The sequence below is a fragment of the Ochotona princeps genome, chromosome 24 (assembly GCF_030435755.1).
Source record: "Ochotona princeps isolate mOchPri1 chromosome 24, mOchPri1.hap1, whole genome shotgun sequence".
Taxonomy (NCBI): domain Eukaryota; kingdom Metazoa; phylum Chordata; class Mammalia; order Lagomorpha; family Ochotonidae; genus Ochotona; species Ochotona princeps.
The window spans coordinates 26,244,512-26,264,133 of record NC_080855.1 but is presented as its reverse complement, the minus strand read 5'-3'; the positions used below and the strand labels follow the sequence as shown (position 1 = coordinate 26,264,133).

Below are 19,622 nucleotides of genomic sequence, written 5' to 3'. Positions count from 1 at the left end.
GGGGCTGTTGGTCTAGTGGGTCCCCTGGGTTCGCCCAGAATCACGCAGGCACTAGCTGGAAGGGTAACATTTCTGGGTTTCCACTCTCAACTTTCCCAGGCCCAATCCCGGGGTGAGTCGTAGAACTCCCACATCAAACATGCTCCTCCCAGTTCCCTACCTGGGACAGGATACTTGCTGGCTTTGGGAGATCTGAATTTGGGAATGGAAAGACAGCAAAAGGTGCAAGAAGAGGTACAGAGTAATGAGGTTTGACAGCAGGCTGAGGCAGGTTCAGAGAAGATTCCAGAATGTGGCCTGCGGCGGGTGGGGGAGAGCTGACTGAGAGAACCCCTGTCCTCTTCGTCTCTAGGCTCAGACTCAGATATTTGTGATGACAGTGCATGTGGGAACAGGCATTTGGCACGATGGCTGGACACCAACAGGACACCACATCCTGAGTCAATGTGTGAGGTCCAGTCCCAGCTTTACTCCCTGCTCATGTATCCCCTAGGAGGCACCAGGTGACAGCTAAGTCATCAGTTGGCTCCTTGCCACCCTCGTGGAGATACGCACTGGGTGCCTGGCTTACAGCTTCAGCCCAGCCTGGCCATTGCAGGTTGCTAATAGAGAGGAGCCTTCTGTCTCTCCAATATGTGAAAGACATTTTAAAAAATTCAGGCAGTGCAAGCTGTACTCATCTGTGCCAATCCCTGGGCTCCTGGTGGGGTTGAAAACCAAAGCTGAAACTTCACTGAACACACCCATACTGCCATTTGGGTAATGAACCAGCAGATGGAAGATCTCTCTCTGCACTTCAAATACATAAATAACATATCTTTAAAAGCCCTATGGTAATAAATATGATGTGTCTATAACACAGCAGCATGTGTGTCTGTGCCTGTACTGTAACAGCTGTCACGACGTGTCAGCATCATCCATAAAGAATAAGTATGCGGCAGGTGCCTGCGGGCAAGCGGCAGCTCTCACCTGGCCTGGCACGGGGTCCGATTTCCCGGGGCTCCGTGCAGAGGTTCCCTCCGTAGCCCGGCTCACAGTCGCAGGTGAAGCCGGCCCCCTGCTCTCGACACCGCCCGTCGTTCCAACATGGGTTCTGCAGGCATGGGCTTTCTGCAAGGATGCAGTAACCCTGAGACAGTGCCCTGGGTGAGGCTCTTGGGAGCAGCTCCCAGCGCCCGTCCCTGGCCCAGCCAGCCTGCCTCCCAGCCCTAACGCTGCTCAGCTTCCATCTTCCTGGTTTATAATGAGATGGAGATGCCGCGGTGAGGGCTGGAGAGGCCCTGGGAGGTAAGACAAAGGGCCCTTGGTTTGGGGGATAGCTGGGAGCCACAGGGTGAGGTATGGCGCTGTTGGAGGAGAGGGGTCCAGGCTCACCCTGGAAGCAGCCTCGGGTGAAGTTGCCCAGGGTGCAGATCTCCCCAGGCCTGCAGCTGAAAGGCTCACACAGCAGCACCCCCGAGCTCGCACAAGTGCAGCGCTGAGAGCAGTCGCCAGTCACGAAGCTGTGGCCCAGCTGCAGGCAGAGAGGGCAAGACGGAGCCCGTTTCCACCTGGGGCCCGACTCTGCACCCGGGCTCCCTGGGCCACTGGCCCCCAACCCGCACCTGGTAGTAGATGCCATTGCTGGTGCAGCCGCACTCAGCCAAGGAGAGGCTGTGGGCTCCACTGAAGGCGTAGCCGGGGAGGCTGGCGCAGCCCTCCACACAGGGGCCCTCACAATCCTGGGGGGCCAACAGCTTGGCACAGGATGCAGGGCAGGGTGTCATGCAGCTCTGGTACACGGTGTTGGCTGGACACACCATGGCTGAGAGCACACGGGCATAGTCAGGAGCTGCATGGAGGTCCAGGCCAGCCAAACGCGTACAGGGTCTTGGGGATGGTGGGGGAGGCCCTGGTGGGCGCTGAGGGATGTGGAAGCCAAGGGGCGGGGGCGGGCCTCACCGCAGTGGGTGTGGTCGCGCCAGCCTGCCAGGGCAATGCCCATCTCCTGGCAGAGAATGCCGTAGCCACCCAGGATTCGGCAGCGCAGTTCCTCATGCACTTTTGGGTCCTGGGTGACACACAGATCCAACAAGCAGTGCCTGGGAGGGAGGGGGACGGTGGGACAGGCTGTCAGAAAAGAGGAGATAAAAACCCATATCGGAGGACCCGGGACTCCTCCCACACCTTCCGCTCCCCGCTGGCACCAAAAGACAACAGGTGGTGTGGAGAGAGGGCTGCTGGGAGGTAAACCGCACAGCAGGCAATAGGGCCCCTGGAGGGCCTGTGGGGCAGGCGCCCTGACTCACTTGTGGAAGGCCTTGGGGTCCACAGTCTGGTGACATGCAGCAAAGGGGCCCTGGGGGTCTATCAGCACCCCACAGGTCTGGGTGTTGTTGGCAAGCATCAGCTGTTCCTGGCTGCATTCCGGCTCAGGAGAGTCTGGCTCTTTCTCTTCTCCCTGGGCATCCTCTCGCAGGGCCCTATGTGGCAGACAAGCCAAGGGGCCGGGTGAGGGTCTGGAGGAAGGACGCTGCCTGTGGAGCAGGACTGCAGCGCTCCAGCAGGCAGGTGTCTCACGGCAGAGCAAGTGACCACTTGTGAACCACCGTGCACCCGCTGAGAACAGACCCAGAGCTCTGGCCCTGGCCCGACCCCCTCACCTGGGGGAGCGGAAGAGGGGCTGCAAGTCATCCAGTCTCAACTCCCAGCTGTTGCCAAATACATTGATGTTGGTGGTGAGGGCGCCGCTGGGGAGCATAAGCTCATTCTTGCGGTTCTGGTCATAGTTCCCGCACAGGCCGCGCACCAGTCCCTGGTACATGCTGGGTAGGGTGATCACTGTGTGGAAGAGACGGGAACCCCTGGTGAGCCGCCCCCCCCACTCCTCCAGGCACTGCCCTCCCTCCACACCTGGGCCTGGGGTCCAGTTCCTATGCAGTGTTCCCTCATACCCCCAAGACCTCCCTTCTCAGTGACCTGCATTGTTCTTCTCGTTGAGGCTGATCACCATCTCGAAGTCAGTGATCAGATAGAGCGTCTGGCCCCTCAGGGTGACCCGCAGCCGCTCCTCAGGCCGGTAGGGGACTGCCATCTTCTGGTTGTTCACCTGGGTGGGCAGGAGGTGCCGGGATGCGTGGAATTACCGCTGCTGCCCTCTCTGCCCGCGTGGGCTGGGTCCTTTTGCAGCCCCAGTCTCGTCCTAGCAGCAGGCTGGCCCCATGGATGCCTCTGCCTTCCTGCAGCCCGAGCTGAGCTTCTGTGTGAGTGCTCCATGCACCCCACCCTGCCACCACTCCTTCTCAGTAGTAGACTTTTGCTGAGCCCTCCTGCCCACCTCTGCCTCACCCCAGAAAATAAACTTGACTCTGACTCTGGCAACCAAGCTACACCTGCAAGGATCTTCCTCCAAAACTAGGGACAGGGTCTCACCCATTGCCCTGGGGGATTGCTCCTGTCCATCCAGGCCTCCCCCCACTCCCCGGGCCTGCCTCTTTCTCACCACAAGCAGCAGATCGTCCTGGAGCTGGACTTTATAGCCATAGATGAAGGTGGTGATCTCACGTACGAAGACCTTGGAGTGGGACACAAACACCTTGTTGCGCCCCTCCACAAGCAGGGGCTCCACCCCGTCAGGAAGCGTGTCCACCGTCTTCACCAGAACATAGGTCATATGACCCTGGAAGATGTAGTTTGCGCCGTCGAAAGTGCGGTAATGTGGGTCCCCAAAGATTGAGCATTGATCTGACTCTGCCAAGAAGGATAGACGCTGAGGGCGTGACCATCTCAAGGCCTGGCCTGCCACCTCCTACCTTCCCCCAGCCCCAGCAAGACACCCTGGACACTCCTTCTGTCCAGTCACTTCTGTCCAGAGAGAATGGGTGATCACATACAAAGGCTGGTGTGCTGGCATGATCGGTGAAGCCGCCACCTGTGATGTAGGCATCCCCACATCCAAGAATGGGTTCAAGGGCTGGCGGCTCTGCTTTTGATCCAGTTCCCTGCTAACGTGTCTGGGAAGACCACAGAAGCTGGGTTTCTGCCATCCACATGGGAGACCCGGACAGGGCTCTAGTTCATGGCTTCTGTTAGCCATTTGGGGGGAGTGAACCAGTGGAAGGCAAATCTGTCTCTCGCCCCTCCTTCTCTGTCACTCCGTCTTTCATGTTGGTAAAAGCCACACTCACAGGTTAGACCTCCAGAGGACCAGCCCAGGCCTGCCGTGGGCTCCGCCTCCCCTCCACCCTTGCCAGAGGCTCCCCTTACTGTCAGGTGCACAGTAGCTGTCACTGTTGGAGTTGAGCTGGCATTGGGACCTTGCAGGGCAGTGGAAGGCATGACAGTGAATGACGCCGCCTTTGCAGGTACACTTCTGGTCGCAGTTCTTGGACATCCAGCTCTTGCCCGACTGTAGGAGCCACCAGGAGAGAACAGGATAAGGATGCCAGAGCTCTCCTTGTATCCTTTCAACCTAAGCCCATCATCTCAGCAGCCAAGGATTAAAAATATTTGGAAAACATTGTGTCTGTCGTTATTCCCTGAACAACACACATGGCAGCTGCTTATACAGCCTGTACGTGGTGTAGGGTGCTGTTAATCCCCTGGAGACCATGCAGCGGAGGGCATACATGTGTTCTGTGCTATTCTATATGAGACTCTGACAGCCTCAGGGTTGGGAAGCAAGTCCTGAAACCATGTGGAAACTGAGGGGCAATGTACTTAGCTACAGTACCGCTTGGATCTTTGCATGTTTTCCAGAAGGCACCACTGGACCTGTTGTACAGACAACAGAGCTCACAGAGGTCATGCCTCAGTGGTCTTACAGGGTTTCAACTCCAGGCTATCCCAAACCAAGTCTCCTTCTATTAAACCCTGCTATATCCCAGGCACAAAAACCCTAATCAGATACAGCCCCTGCCCAAGCCCAGGTCTTCACACCTGAGAAAAACTGGGGCAAAAAGCAAACCTCATCCTCAAAGCACAGCCCTTCCCCATCCCACACGGAGTGCCCACTCACAGGGATGAAGCCGCCCTCGGTGTCCTTGCAGCTGCACTGACTCCTGGGCACACATTTGTCCTCACTCAGCACATAGCCAGGCTGGCAAATGCAGCCCTCGGCGCAGGTGGAAGGGACTTGGGTGCCCTCCTCACAGTGGCCGTCCAGGTCCCAGCAGGAAGGTGAGCAGGTGGGAAGACAGTTGGTATACGTGCTGAAGGCGGAACATTCCAGAGCTATGGGGTGGTGGAGGGGAGGGGGTCAGAGGAGACTTGGAGGGGACAGGGGCAGAGGCAGTGGAAACTGGGAAAAGGGGGAATGGGCAGCAAGACTGCGGATTTTTCTTCCTTTCCTCATTCATCCAGCAAGCATTTCCTGAGTATGGGCCCCAGGGCAAGAAGGAGCAAAGAACGGCGCTTCCTGGTGGGCAGCATGGGAGATAGAGGTCCATGGTGCCAACAGGTGATGAGTGTGTGTGCAGGAGCAGCAATGGGAGCACAGGCAGGCAGGTGCCAACTCTGACAGGGAAGTGTGGGGCGCTGAAGAGAAAGCAGCCGTGAGCCAACAGAAAGGCATACCATGTTCATGGGTAGGAAATAGCAACAGGGAGGTGTCAGTTAATTGGAACACTGAAGATGGTTCCAATAAGGTCAACAGGGCTATGTGAGTGTGTGTATGCACGACACCATGATTTTATTCTTAATATTTATTTATTTGGAAGTCAGAGTTATAGGCAAACATAGAGAGGAAGAGACAGAGATCTTCCACCCACTGGTTCACTGCCTAGAGAGCCGCAAAGGCCAGTACTGGCCAGGCCAAAGCTGGAGCTTCCTCCAGGTCTCTGGGCTAATCAAGCCCACATGTCTGGGCCATGCTTTCCCCTTAAGGTCAAGGTGACATTATAAGGAAGCTAGGAAGTCCAGGAAGCTTCTAAGAAGAAAGAGCTGAGGCCAGTGTCAGGGTGCAGCCCATTAAGCTGCCACCTGCAAAGCCTGTGCTTTCATCCAAGCATTGTTCTTGTTTCCTATCCAGCTCCCTGGTAATGTGCCTGGGAAAGAGGCAGAAGACGGTCCGAGTGTCTGGATCCCCGTTGCCCACACAGGAGACTTGGATGGAGCTCCAGGGTCTCGGCTTTGGCCTGGCCCAGCCCCAACTGTTGCAGCTATCTGGGAAGTGAACCAGGGACAGAAGAGCTCATTCTCTGTTTTTCAAATAAATGAAAGCAATCACTTTTTCTAAGAAAGAAGAGCGTTGGGTAGTGAACGTTTCCATTAATAATCAAAGCACACTTTGAGCTATCACAAGGCCTACAGATCCAGATGGACCAAGGGAATGGAAGAGAAGGCTGAGATATGGATCCAGATATACAGCGTGTGCCACACAAAAACCTCAGTCCACAACAGAGCTCATATGTGATGGTGATCCCAGAATATTAGACAACACACTACAACTGATGTCTGCACGGTGATGAGATTGCCCAACAGGGTGCCTGATGTTATAACACAGTAAGTAAGCCACTACCTGTGACACTGGTATCCCATATGAGTGCCAGTTAGAGTTCTGACTGCTCCATTTCTGAACTGACTCCCTGCTGACAGCCTAGGAAAGAGGTGGAAGTTGCTTGGGCCCTTGTGGGTCACATGGGAGACATGGAAGCTCTTTGTTTCTGGTTTTGGCCTGCTCTAGCCCCTATTTGTTGCAGTCCTTTGGGGAACTGAATCAGCAGCTGGAAGATCTTTCTCTCTGTGTCTCTCTTCTTTACAACTCTGCCTTTCAGATAAATTAATAGACTACAAAAAGTCAACTAACAGATAGGCCTGGCGTGGTAGCCTAATGGCTAAAGTCCTCGCCTTGTATGTGCCAGGATCCCATATGGGCACTGGTTCATTTCCTGGCAGCCCCGCTTCCCATCCAGTTCCCCGCTTGTGGCCTGGGAAAGTAGTTGAGGACGGCCCAAAGCCTTGGGACCCTGCACCTGTATGGGAGACCCAGAGGAAGCTTCTGGTTCCTGGCTTCAGATCAGCTCAACTGCAGTTATTGAAGCCACTTAGGGAGTGAATCAATGGACAGAAGAGTTTCCTCTCTGTCTCTCCTCCTCTTTGTATATGTGATTTTCCAATAAAAATAGATAATCTCTTTTAAAAATTTGTCTAACAGAGCACTCCTCTGAGCATAGCCCTGCCACTGAGTGACACGTGACCTGTGGATGGGTAAACTGTGTAAAGTCCATAAGTGGATTAAGTCAGAGCCGCTCATTAACAATGCAGGAACGACTGCCCAGCCCTCTGGGAGAAGACAGAAAAACAAAGTGGATTATTCATATCTTATATTACATGCCAGGGTAAATCCTCATGGGATTATTTTTTTAAATATTAAAAAAAAGCTGAAACCACAAAAATTCTGGGAGCACAGTGAGAGCAAATTCTTTGCTTCTTCTGTGGGGACAGTGTCTGTAACCAAGGTTTAAGATTGCAGAAGCTATGACAAGATGAATATATTTGGCCACATACAAAATATTTTCTTTTCTGCAGAGCAGAAAAAGTCATTCAGAGAACTCATAAAGAGATACTTTTCCATGAGAGATAAAATACCCCTTAAAAAAAAAACTTTAAAAAATTGTGGAGAGACAGAGACCTGAATAGACAGAGATCTCCCATCCACTGATTCACCTCCTCAATGCTTGCAACAGCAAGCAGCTGGGCCAGGCCAAAGCCAGGAGCTGGCAATTCAATCCAGGTCTTCCACACGAGTAGGTAGAGGCCCAGCTACTGGATCCACCTCCTGCCTTCTCCTTGGGTATACATTAACAGGAAGCCAGAATCAGCAGCAGGGCCGTACAGGAATCTAGGCATCTGATATGGGATCGGGGTTCCCAGGCACAGTCTCTCTGCTGCCCCAATGCCCACCCCTAATGTATAGCCTGATCAGCACCAACAGTCCGGTGTGTAAGTGGAGAACGCATGCGAGCAGGGGGTCAGAGAGGAAAAAGCAAATGAAGATTCTTCTTTTACACTTATCAGATGAGCAAAAATCCAAAAATTGTGAGAGTACACGGTGCTGACTGGGCAGTGGAGAAACGGGCACTTCTGTGCAGTGCTGGCAAGAAGGTAAATCCATCTCTGGAAGTCATCTGCCAGCTGCTGTCAGCAAAACCAATGCACATGGGCTCCTGACTCAACAGGTCTACTTCTAGAAAATTCACCACGTGGTGCTGGCATTGTGGCAGAGCTGGCAAAGCCAGTTCTGGTGTCACACACCAGCATCCATATAAGCACCAAATCCTGTCCTGTCTTCTCCATTTCCCATTCAGCTCCCTGCCTTTGACCTGGGAAAGCAGCAGAGTGTGTAGGAAGACCTGACTTTGGCCTGGCTCAGCCCCAGCTACTGCAGCCATTTGGGGAGTGAACCAGCAGATGGAAAATCTCTCTCTCTCTCTCTCTTTCTTCTGTAACTCTGCCTTGCAAATAAGTAAGACAAATCTTAAAAAAAAAAAAAAAAAAGGAATGAAAATTTGATGCCTGGATATTTACAAATCAAAAGTCTTTGGTAGGAACATGGAATAAATCATGTAAGCATAGATTCCACAACAGGTGAACACGCTGCATTTGAGGAAAGCCCCCATTACATAAGAGTAAGGAGAGGCCGCCTGCGGCACCCCTGGTGTGGGTCTAGGGGGTCTGTGACCATCAGGGGGACACTCACGGCAGAAGGTGTTGTTCCTCCAGAGTGGGGGCTTGAGCCCCTTGTCCTGGCACATAGTCCCAAAGGCTTTCAGGGCCTCGCAGAGAGGACGGAGGAGGCCGCCCAGCTGGCAGAGGTTGTTGCTGCAGCCCAGCACCAGGGGTTTGGGGTCCACATGAGTGGCACACTCTGCCCAGCCAGGGCCATACAGGGCTGCCTGGCATTGCTCCTGCGCCTTCTGGAAGTCAGCTGGCCTGCACTTGCCCTGCTGGCTGGACTCGCTCGCCTGCTGTATCACCGGGGGCTTCCTCTTCTCTTCTTGGATCTTCTGGCAACTGGGGACAAGGGATGGGTTTATGAGGTACAGCCACTGCCCCACCCATGACGCTGCTATGGCCCTCCATGCCCATGCCCAGGCTTGCCATGGGGCCTCTTGTCTTCACTGAGAAGGAAGTCCTGGTTGCAGCTTTCACTTCCTCCCTCCCACACTGCTTTTCCAAAGTTCAATTTTTTTCTTTATTCAAAAGTCACAGGCAGACAGATGGTAAGAAACCTTCCACCTGCAGGGTCACTCCCCAAATTCCCCCAACAGCCCAGGCTGGGCCAGGCCAAAGCCAGGAAACCCTGCCTGCATCTGGGTGTCCCATGTAAGGGGTAGGCATGGAAATACTTGAGTCATTCATGCTGCCTCCTGGGATATATGCCTTAGCAAGAATGCTAAGAGGAAGCAGAGCTGGGACTCAGGCACTGTCACAAGGAATACAGGAGTCCCAAGTGGTGGCATAAGGGCCGAGTCAAACGCTGGCCCCCTCGCTCATACCAGAGGAAGACCTACTCTAAGCAGCTCTTCCTTCCCTCCCCACTCAAAACACACCCGCCAAGGCAACATTGCAGCCCTACAGTCCTACAGTCTAGTTTCCCAGCTCATGTTACGATCAAACAGGAAAGTCTTAGGGGACAATTACTCTCGGTCAATGTCGTTATCTTTCCAACTCTTCACAAATTCGAGGTCGTTGTCGGCTAGCTCATCACTGGGCATCAGTAGTTCGTCCTCCGGCTCCCCATTGTAGTTTCCACAGATGCCGCACATCTGTGTGCATTCAGAGTCCATGTGGTGTTGGGAGACATAATCCAGCGGTTTACACAGGACCACGCTGGTCCTCCCGAACAGAAAGGTGCCCTCCCGAGTGCCCCCCTCTGCTGTGCCCATGCCAGCTCCCCCACCCCTGCTGAGTGGAGGCTGGGTGTTTGCCTTTGCCTTTTCATAGTAGGCTGCGGGGATTATGATCTCTAAGCTGCGACGGCCGTCAAACTTGATCTGGGCTCCGATCTTCAGGCTGACCGTGGTGTGGGTGCTGCTCGAGGTGATGCTGACCCCCGGAATCTGGGTGGTGGCAGGCAGGCGGACCTGGTTGCCGTTGATCTTGAGAAGAAGGGCATCTGTGAGGATCAGGGGATACCAGCGTGGTCCTCTGGGCCCCTAACCCTGGCCACCCTGACCCGCTTACCAACACACTGTTGCCCTTCTGCAGGGTGATCAGGGAACTGGAGATATCTATGTAAACCTGGCGAAGGTAGACAGTGTTGGACCTGCCTTCCAACTTCTCATTCTTGGCACTGACCTTGAAGAATGGCAGGTCCATGTTGGGGTGACACACTTGGGCCATGACATAGGTACAGGTACCCTGAAGCGGGTGGCTGATGCCATCGAAGCCGATGTACTGGGATGGCTCTGAGATCCGGCACACACCCATGCCTGGGAGGGGAGAGAGGGCACTGAGACTACCAACTGCTCTCACCTGGTCAAGCCAGGTAGCTTTGAGAGGGGAAGAGGACAAGGACTGAGGCCCCAGCTGGCCTGAGGCCTGGGTGCAGAGTGGGAGTGACTCTATTGGGCACACAGGCATGTTCTCCCATCTCAAGTTCAAGGCTGCTGTTGGAGAAGCATGGTTGCTGTGTGAGGAATGTCTAGTGTTGCAAACATAGCATTTGGAGGTGAGGACTTTGGGAGGTGACTGGGTTATGTGGGCTCTGCCCTCACCAGTGGGTAGACTTCTCAATCCATCATGGGTCACCTAAGCAGGGGGCTAGTTTTCCTGACAGCAGGTCTGGTCGTGGCTCTGGGGGTGCCTACCAGAAGCCCGGCAACGCAGGAGCCCATCCACTGGCCAGCACTGCTCGCCAGCTTTGCAGGTGGTTGGCTGGCAGGTGATGTTGTTGAGGAGGGAGCAGGTGCACAGCTTGGTGCAGGTGTTGTCTGTGTACCAGCTCTCCCCAACCTACACCGAGTAGGGGTGAGCAGAGACAACAGAAGCTTGGGAGCTGGAGCTGGAGGCCTCGCCCAGCCCACTCCCCTTGACTCGAAGCCCCGCCCGAACTGACCCCTTGATCTAATGTCCCGCCAACCCAGCTACACCCTTGAAGCTCAAAGCTTCGACTTAATGGCACACCCTCACTCAGGAGGGACAGGGGCCCCTTGTCACTGGGTCTGGCTCACCGAGTGGTAGGAGCCATCCGTGTCCGTGCAGCCACATTCTCTGAGAGGCACACAGGAGGTTCCACTCAGAACGTGGCCTTTCTGGCATTCACAGCCCTCAGTACAGGTCAGTGTGACAGGGCAGTCCTTGGGGACATTCAAGCTGAGGCAGGTGGCTGGGCAGGGGGTGCTGCAGGGGTTGTAGCTGCTGTTGGGCGGGCACTTCAGAGCTGAGAAGGACAAGAGTGTTACAAAGCCCAGAGTGGACGTCCCAGCTCCTGACCCCAGGCCTCAAGAGTTATGGTGCAGGGACCAGCATATGGCATGGCAGGTTAAGCCAGGCCACACTGCTTGGGACACCGGCATCCACAGGAGTGCCGGTTCAAGTCCCAGCTACTCTACTTCCCACCTAGCTCCCTGCTAATACTCCTGGGAAAGCAGCAAGTAATGATCCAAGTGCTTGGTTCCCCCGTTATTCTTGTGAGAAGCAAGGATGGCACTCTGGCTGCTGGCTTTGGTCTGCCCCAGCCATTGTGATCATTTGCAAAGTGAACCAGCAGATGGAAAATATCCCTCTCTGTGTATCAGTTTCTCTCTCTGTAACTCTGCCTTTCAAATACATTTAAAAAAAAAAAAAAAAAAAAAAGGAACTTTCTGGGGAGGAGGAAGGGCAATGGCTGGCCCAGGTAGGAGGGAGAGGCAGTTTTCTAAGGAGGTGTGAGTCAGATGGAGGAGGCCCCAGGACAGGGAATGAAGGACAGGGGGCTGCACAGAGGCTGGGACAAGAGGACAGAAGGGACCTGTGTGGCTGCCAGCCAAGGTCCAGGCTGTGCAGGGTGGAGCAGAAGAATTTCTGGGCGAAGACAGGGAGTAGGGATCTGGGGACCTGTGCAGCCTGCAGGAGCAGCGCAACCCATACTCACGGCAGAATGTGCTGTTCCTCCAGCCAGGGGGCTGGCCGGCCTGGGCACACAGGGCCGCATAGGCCTGCAGGGAGCGACACAGGGTCAGGCTGTCGCCCCTGGTGCCACACTGGCCATGCACGCAGCTGGTGAAGCTGGTCTCCGGAGACACCACCGAGTGGCACTGAGAGAAGGGCCCTGGGAGGAGGAGAGCAGGAGGGGTGAGTGAGGAGAGGGAGCCCAGGAAGCAGGCTCTATCAGGCAGACCCCTACTGCCTGAGATGCGGAGGCAGGCCTCAAGCTAGTGTTGTTGTACAGCAAGCTGAGCCACTGCCAAGGTTGCCTGCATCCTACTGAATCTTGGCTGCTCTGCTTCCCATCCAGTTTCCTACTAATACAAGCAATGGCCCAAGTGCATGGGACGCTGCCACACACACAAGGACCTGGATGGAATTCATAGCTGCTGGCTTTGGTCCAGCCCAAACCTGGGCTATACTGCAGACATTTGGGGAGTGAATCAGCAAATGGAAGATGTGTGTGTGTGTGTGTGTGTGTGTGTGTGTGTGACTTTCTAATAAAATAAATGAAAACTAAATAAATACATTCACAGCACAACAATAAGTCCCAGAAGGACAGGTCAGTCGCAGCTACTGATAAGGGGACCTGACGGTTCCACTATGTCTTCCCTGCCCCCTGGTGGGCCTGTGTTCTGACGGCTCCCCCATGAATTCCCCCATGCCCAGGCCTTACCTACAGGGTTCCTGAGCACCTCACAATTCTTGTTCCACGTGTCACCCATGTCGGTCCCCTTGCAGCTGGAGGGCTTGCCGCCCGCGATGAAGCAGCTGAGTGGTGACAGCAGGAAGGGGCAGAAACTTAGGGGTCACTAGAGGGAAGCAGGTGTGGCAGGGCACTGGGGAAGGGGTGCGTCCCAGTGGGAAGGACCAGGAGACTCAGGAAGAAGGAAAGGGAAAGGAGCAACTTCCGCAAGGGATGTCTGGGCATGCGGGCAGGGAGGACGCAGGCAAGGGCCAGCCTCCCACCAGTAGGGCTGCAGCACAAAGGGCTGGGGGAGCCGCCATGTGCACACCCAGGTTCAGAGCCCTCCTCCAGCTTCCAGGCAGCCCCCAACTGCAGCGAGTTGCTAGCAGGCCTCTGGTTTGGGCGCAGGTTGTCATCCAAGCTGTTGTTGTTGTAGTTGCCTGTGGGACAGGGGAGTCACCGAAGCCGTTGAGGCTGCCAGCTGCCAGCAGACCCAGCCAGGGCCGCCCAGCCCTGTACCATCCATCCATCCAGGGATGCCCAGACAGGGCCACTGAGCCAGGGCCACCGCCTCCCCTCACTCTTCCTTTCTGTCACATTAGCCCCTTCTGCTTCTTCACCTCTGGCTTTCCCTGACACCTGCCCTTCTTTCTTCTCTCTCTCTTTTTAAGATTTATTTTATTTTATTGGAAAGTCAGATATTCAGAGAGAAGGAGAGACAGAGAGGAAGATCTTTCATCCGTTGATTAACTCCCCAAGCGGCCACATGACCAGAGCTGTGCCAATCCAAAGCCAGGAGCCAGGAGCCTCTTCCAGGTCTCCCACGTGGGTGCAGGGTCCCAAAGCTTTGGGCCGTCCTTGACTGCTTTCCCAGGCCATAAGCAGGGAGCTGGATAGGAAGCAGGGCTGACAGGAAATGAACTGACGTCCATATGGGGTCCTAGCACATTCAAAGTGAAGACTTTAGCTGCTAGGCTATTGCGCCAGGGCTGACACCTGCCCTTCTTGCTCAGCATCTTCAACTGAAGATAAAAAGACTTCATGGAAAACAGAAGTAAAAGCCAGTTTTTTTGAGGCAAAGAAATTTTTATGCCGAAATCAACTCACCTCTAAAATTTAGTTAGCTATTTGAAAGGCAGAGAGAGAGAGAGAAAATCTTGCAGCCTCTCTCTAAATGCCTTGGGGGTAGGTCAGACTAGTCAGGAGCCAGGAGTACAATGCAGGTCTCCCTTGTGGGTGGCAGGGACCCAAGCCCAGGAGCCCTCACCTGCTGCCTCCAGAGTGTCCATGAGCAAGACCTAGGTCAGAGGTGGAGGCAGGACTCGAACCCAGGACTTGGAACTTAACCAGATGTGCCAGAAATGCATGCTAAACTCATTGTTTGACTACATTTCCTACGGACTTTTTGAAGCACCCTCACATGGGTATACCTTGGAGATTACTGCAGATTCAGTTTCAGGCCACTGTGATAAAGCAAGTCGCCTGAATAATTTTGGTTCCACAGCGTGTATAGAAGTTACAGGTAAAGGGGTGGCACTGCGGCACAGCAAGTTAAGCTGCTGCCTGCAAGGTCAGCATTTCATAGTACAGCTCTGATTCAAGCCACTCCACTTCTGATCCAGCTCCCTGGGAAAGCAGCACAGGATGACCCAAATGCTTGGGCCTTTGCCACCCACGTGGGAGACCCAGACGGAGTTCCAGGCTCCTGGCTTCAGCCTGGTCCAGCCCCAGCCATTGAAGCCATCAGATGGAAGATTGAGCTCTTTGTCTCTGGCTGTTCCCCAACCCCTGCCAATACTCTCAAATAAACAAAATAAAATCTTTAAAAATAAGTTACATTTGGACCATACTGGAGTCTATTAAATGTGTAACAGCACATCTTTCACAAGAAAGAAAAAGTATGTACCTTAATTTTTCAAAAAACAGTATGGCTAAAAAATGCTAACACAATCATCTGAGCAGCTGTGGGAGTGACTTGCACCAAACCTTCAATTTGTAAAAAAAACACAAGGTCTGCGAGGCACTCTCCAGTGAAGTGTCTGAGATGGTACACCTGTACTCAGGTGACAGGCACCTAGGATGCCCCCAGAGCAACGTGTGGTGGCCAGGACCACACCACAGCACCTACCCCCAATCCCCATGCCACATGAGGGTGCTGGGGAACTCACCACACAGCCCACAGAGGCGGCCGGCATAGGAGGAGGGCACAGTCACCTGTACCAGGTGGTTCCCATCATAGCGGATCTGAAGGCCAAAGCTGGTGTAGAGGAGGATGAAGTTGCCACTAGGCCTGATGATCACCTGGCCCCGAGAGGGCCACACGGGCAGGGCCACCTGACGGCCATTCAGCTGTGTGAGTAGGGAGGACACAGTCAGCAGGGAGTAGGAGGGGACAATGGGGCCCCAGAGGGAGGAAGGCATCCCTGCAAGGGGGGGTCTCCAGGGTTCCCTAAGATGGATGTGTGGGCCAGGAGTGGCTGAGTGGCCACGTGCTGTAAGGCCTGGGTTGGGGAGGCACGCACCACAACCTTGCGGCCTTTGACCAGCGAGATCTTGAGGTCAAAGACCCGCAAGTGGACGGCCCTGACGTAGGAGACCTCCATATTGCCGCCGCGGTTCTCGTTGGTGGCGCTCACGACGAAAGCAATCTCCCGAGGCTTGTACCTGCAGGGCTGGGCCAGCACATAGTTGCAGGTGCCCATGAAGTGGTGCACAGCTCCATCGAAGGTCAGGTAATGCGGGTCGCCCGAGACAGTGCAGGTGGAGGTTCCTGCAGAGGAGAGGAGAAATGGTGGGGCCCGGGTCCAAACGCAAGACCACTTGGCAAGTCGTTGTTGGAATGGTACCTCCTTACCCACCCACCCACCGAGGGCCTGGACTTGGCTGCAGGAAGTGGTGGCCTGTCTTGGGGATGGCTTCCCCAGGGGCAGCTGCTTGGGGCAGGGCCATCGCCTCGCCTGAGGCCACCCTTCCACTCTGATAGCTCACCTTGTGCGTGACAGCCATAGATGCCGTTCCGCAGGCCGCACTCCTCCTGGGCCCCGCACTTCCAGGGCTGGCAGTGGAACTTGTTGTTGCTCTCACAGACGCAAAGCTGCTTGCAGTCGGACTTGTACCACCGCTCCCCTTGCTGGCAGGAGGAAGGAGAGGAGGTGGAGAGGTTTCTTCCATGTCTGATACGTGAGCTCCCTGGGACTGGAACCATTAAGCCTCCTTGTGGGGAGGTCTCCTGAATTCTGTGGGTGTGTTGGTGCTCTGCTCCAGTCACCCCATCATTTTTTAGTGTGTTTGGCACTTCAACAAGTTATTTACTTGTCTGTGTCATGCTACATCTAAGGGATTCAGTAATGAATTGGATTGACAATATGCCAGCCCTAACAGAGCTGTAATCCAGCGGGAAGTGGGAAGTGGTAAACTGGAAACTCACAAACCTCATATATAAAATAAGCTAACCAGGGACAGAAGTGTGGCATAGCAAGTTAAGCCATAGCCTGAGATGCTGGCATCCCATATGGGTGCCCATTTATGTTCTAAGTGCTCCACTTACAATCCAGCTCCCAGTACAAAAATAAAAAACAAAATAAAATTTAAAAATACAAAACAGTCCAGCTCCCCGCTAGGGTACCCAGGAGCACTGCAAAAGATGACTCAAGTTCATGGACACCTGAACATGGGAGACCCAGATGAAGTTCCTGACTCTTGCTTTCCCTGACCCAACCCTGACCATGGTGGCCACCTGGGGAGTGAGTCAGTGAGTGGAAGATCTCTTTTTCTGTGTCTCTCCTTCTTTCCCTCTCTGTCTTTTAAATAAATAAAGGAAATTTTAAAAATCAGGAGGGGACAGAACTGGGGTTGTGGAAGGAGCAAAACAGAGCTGTACTATGATCCCAATTCTGTCTGTGAGAAATGGGATAGAACAGAAGACAGAGACAGGGCACTGAACCCCAGCCCAGCGTTCCCTAGTCCCCTCCTGCTTTGCACCCTGGCACAGGCTCAGGGAGCAGCTGCAGGGCCTTAACCCTTCATCTCCCTCTCCTGTCCCCTGGCTCACCTTGAAGTACCCCATGGAGGGGTCAAGACACCCACACTGGGACTCGGGCACACACTCCAAGCCACTGAGGATGAAGCCAGGGTTGCATTCGCAGCCTTCCACACAGCGCTTTGGGCAGGACATGCCTGTGTACCCCGAGTGGCAGGTTTTGGGGCATGGTGTGGTACAAAGGGAGTATCTGCTGTTGGGTGGGCAGGCCAGCGCTGTGGATGGAGGAGAGTTGCAGGTGAAGAGGAGACAAGCCATAATGGGGGAGGCATGCGTGGTCAAATGGAACCAGCTAAAAGCTCGGCTCTGCCTCTAGGAGAGATGGCAGCTCCCAGAAGCTGGAGTCCATGGGACATTGTTGTGTAGATCCATTCAGGACAGAGAAGCCGGGCCATAGCCGTAACTACGGCCTTGCATGACCCACTGGGGCTGTAGCAGGTATGTCCTGAACCAGGGCAAAAGCCCTTGTGCGTGTCTGGGGGAAGGGGTCCTGCCTCCTCTCCCCTGCCTCTGCGCTCAGCTTACGGCAGAACTGGGGCTCCCTCCAGGGCTTCACAGCGTAGCCGGCATCCTGGCAGGTGGCGGTCAGAGTTGAAAGGTGGGCACACAGCATCAGCTGCAGGCCCTGGAAGTTGCACAGGTCGAACACGCAGTTGTCAAAGAAGAACGGGGCCTTCAGGTGAAGCAGGCACATCCTGAGGACAGAGGCCACGGTTGGAGGGAAAGGGATGCCCCCTATCTCCCACCCTGCCCCAGGAGACCCCAGGCTGCCTTGCCCGGTCTTCATACTCAAACAATCCGCGGGAGTCGACAAGTTGGCCACAGAACTGCGGCCCGGACATCTTGGTCTCCAGGGCATTGTCACAGGACGGGGGCTCTGCCTGGTTCTTCCGGCATCTGGAAGAGACCTGCCTAAGTCCCTCCATGTCCAGGTCCCTGAGCCAGCAGCAGAGGCAGGGGCCACCCAAAGTGTAGCACAGAGGGACCCCCCCACCCAAGTCTCCCCAGAAGAAGCTTTAGGGTGGGAAAGAGAACCAGGGGCCTGGTGGGGTGCCTCACTCCTTGTCCCTTTGCAGGGCTGTCTGCCAGCTGCTGCCCAGCTCCTCCTCACTGCGGGCTGCTTGCCCGTCCGGCTTCAGGTTGTCGTTGCTGTCATTGCCATCATAGTTTCCACACAAGCCACACAGTTTCTGGAAGTAGGTGCTGCGGGGACCCAGGGAGGGAGCAGCGTTAAGGGGGAGGAGGCAGGCAAGAGACGGCAGCTGGAGGCCAACGGGCTAGGCCCTCACTGGACCTGCCCCCCACCCCTCCCGCTCTCACCCTCACCTGGACACGGTCACAAAGAGCTCGCTGTCTCCATCCCACCTGAGCCGCAAACCAAAAGCCGTCTGTAGCTCCACAAACCGTCCACTCAGACCCAGGAAGACACTCCTGGAGGGCATGGCTGGGAGAGTGACCCGCTGGCCCCCCACCTGCAAAGTGGGATAAAAGGGAAAAGAGACACAGGGTTAGAGCCAAGGGTCAGGAGGACCCTGGGACTCCCACCACCCTCACGGTATCCTAACAGATCCTTCTACCTCCATGGCACAGGGGTCCCTGTCACTGTCTTATGTTTGTCCTGGGGGCAGAGACCCTTCTCCACTCCGTGGGGGTGAGCAGGGCTGGGACTCACCAGCGTGTGTCTGCCCTTAAGCAAGGTGATGGTGGTCTCTGGCAGGGTCACGTCAACCCTGCTCAGGCAGGCCATGCCCTCCTGGCCACGTTCCTCATTCTTTGCCGTCACTCTGAAGAAGGTATCTGAGTGGGCACAGGAAAGGAGCAAACCCAGCATTTCTAAGCACCCCAGCCCGGCTCTGCTATATCCTCTGGGGGCGGGGGGTGGCCTGTCCCCTTTCATAACAACTGCCTCCAAGGACAGGGAACCCAAGGAAACCCAGCTTCCAGAAAGATCTGGTGCTAATGGGGCTTCACTCCAGCAGGGTACTGCCCACCCTCACTGCCCCACCAACAGCTCAGACCCCAGCTCCTGTCCCTGGCCATGCTAAGCATCTCCAGCACTCCTACCTGTTGAGTTGTTGCAGGGTTGGACCAAGATGTAAGTGCATGTGCCCATGAAGCCGAAGGGCCTCCCATCAAAAGTGACATAGTGGGGATCTCCGTAGACAAAACAGGTGGCCGTGCCTGTCCAGGGCGGGGAGGGGGACGTGGCAAGTTGCCTCCACATCCACCAGGCTGGGCTCCACGTCCCCACGTCTCCTCTCCCCCAACCTCCTCTGCTCCAGGAAGGGGCTGACCTGTGGGAAGCTCTCACCGTAGGGGTAGCATCCGTACTGGCCATCCTTCAGCTGACACTTGGTGTGCGTCTTGCACTGAGAGATCTGGCATTCAACACGGCTGCTAGGCCAGCAGCGGCAACGCTCTGTGCAATTGGGGCTGAACCACTCTGCCCCAGGCTGAGAGTGAGGGTTCAGAAGTCACAACCCTACAGATCCTAGGAGACTTCTGCCTGCTCCCCCTGTGCACAGCTCTTCCAACCCACCCCAGGACGTTTGCACACAACGCTCTCTCTTCCCTCCCTCCCCCACTTTCTTAGTCACTCCTGTGCAGCAGGCAAAGCTGAGTCCAGGGGTGGCCCTCTCAGGTTGACGTCACAGGCTTCCCTGGCTTGGTCACCTTTGTGACTCTGTATGCCTTCCTTGCCTGGACTCACCACACTGACCTTACTGAGTCTTATTGATGGGTTACAGTTTGTAAATTCTGTAACTTGTGATTAAGGCAATAACTGAA

General features: G+C 55.1%; 1 protein-coding gene across 1 annotated transcript in view; it reads right to left on the bottom strand.

Annotated features, from left to right (window-relative positions):
* ZAN (zonadhesin) overlaps window positions 1-19,622 on the bottom strand; it is a 33,233-nt gene that overhangs the window by 516 nt on the left and 13,095 nt on the right. The window contains exons 15-44 of the mRNA XM_058680956.1: window positions 19,147-19,288; window positions 18,900-19,016; window positions 18,508-18,632; window positions 18,162-18,307; window positions 17,895-18,038; window positions 17,625-17,732; window positions 17,361-17,530; window positions 16,848-17,050; window positions 15,785-15,926; window positions 15,319-15,566; window positions 14,965-15,145; window positions 13,125-13,236; window positions 12,785-12,879; window positions 12,056-12,232; window positions 11,154-11,362; window positions 10,791-10,935; window positions 10,165-10,412; window positions 9,915-10,079; window positions 9,622-9,746; window positions 8,678-8,991; window positions 4,997-5,211; window positions 4,246-4,387; window positions 3,482-3,729; window positions 2,959-3,088; window positions 2,643-2,820; window positions 2,289-2,462; window positions 1,942-2,081; window positions 1,605-1,804; window positions 1,375-1,513; window positions 970-1,110 (exon numbers count right to left, since the gene is read on the bottom strand). Of these exons, the coding sequence (XP_058536939.1) occupies window positions 970-1,110; window positions 1,375-1,513; window positions 1,605-1,804; window positions 1,942-2,081; window positions 2,289-2,462; window positions 2,643-2,820; window positions 2,959-3,088; window positions 3,482-3,729; window positions 4,246-4,387; window positions 4,997-5,211; window positions 8,678-8,991; window positions 9,622-9,746; window positions 9,915-10,079; window positions 10,165-10,412; window positions 10,791-10,935; window positions 11,154-11,362; window positions 12,056-12,232; window positions 12,785-12,879; window positions 13,125-13,236; window positions 14,965-15,145; window positions 15,319-15,566; window positions 15,785-15,926; window positions 16,848-17,050; window positions 17,361-17,530; window positions 17,625-17,732; window positions 17,895-18,038; window positions 18,162-18,307; window positions 18,508-18,632; window positions 18,900-19,016; window positions 19,147-19,288 (5,023 nt within the window). The remainder of the gene's footprint in view (window positions 1-969; window positions 1,111-1,374; window positions 1,514-1,604; window positions 1,805-1,941; window positions 2,082-2,288; window positions 2,463-2,642; window positions 2,821-2,958; window positions 3,089-3,481; window positions 3,730-4,245; window positions 4,388-4,996; window positions 5,212-8,677; window positions 8,992-9,621; window positions 9,747-9,914; window positions 10,080-10,164; window positions 10,413-10,790; window positions 10,936-11,153; window positions 11,363-12,055; window positions 12,233-12,784; window positions 12,880-13,124; window positions 13,237-14,964; window positions 15,146-15,318; window positions 15,567-15,784; window positions 15,927-16,847; window positions 17,051-17,360; window positions 17,531-17,624; window positions 17,733-17,894; window positions 18,039-18,161; window positions 18,308-18,507; window positions 18,633-18,899; window positions 19,017-19,146; window positions 19,289-19,622) is intronic.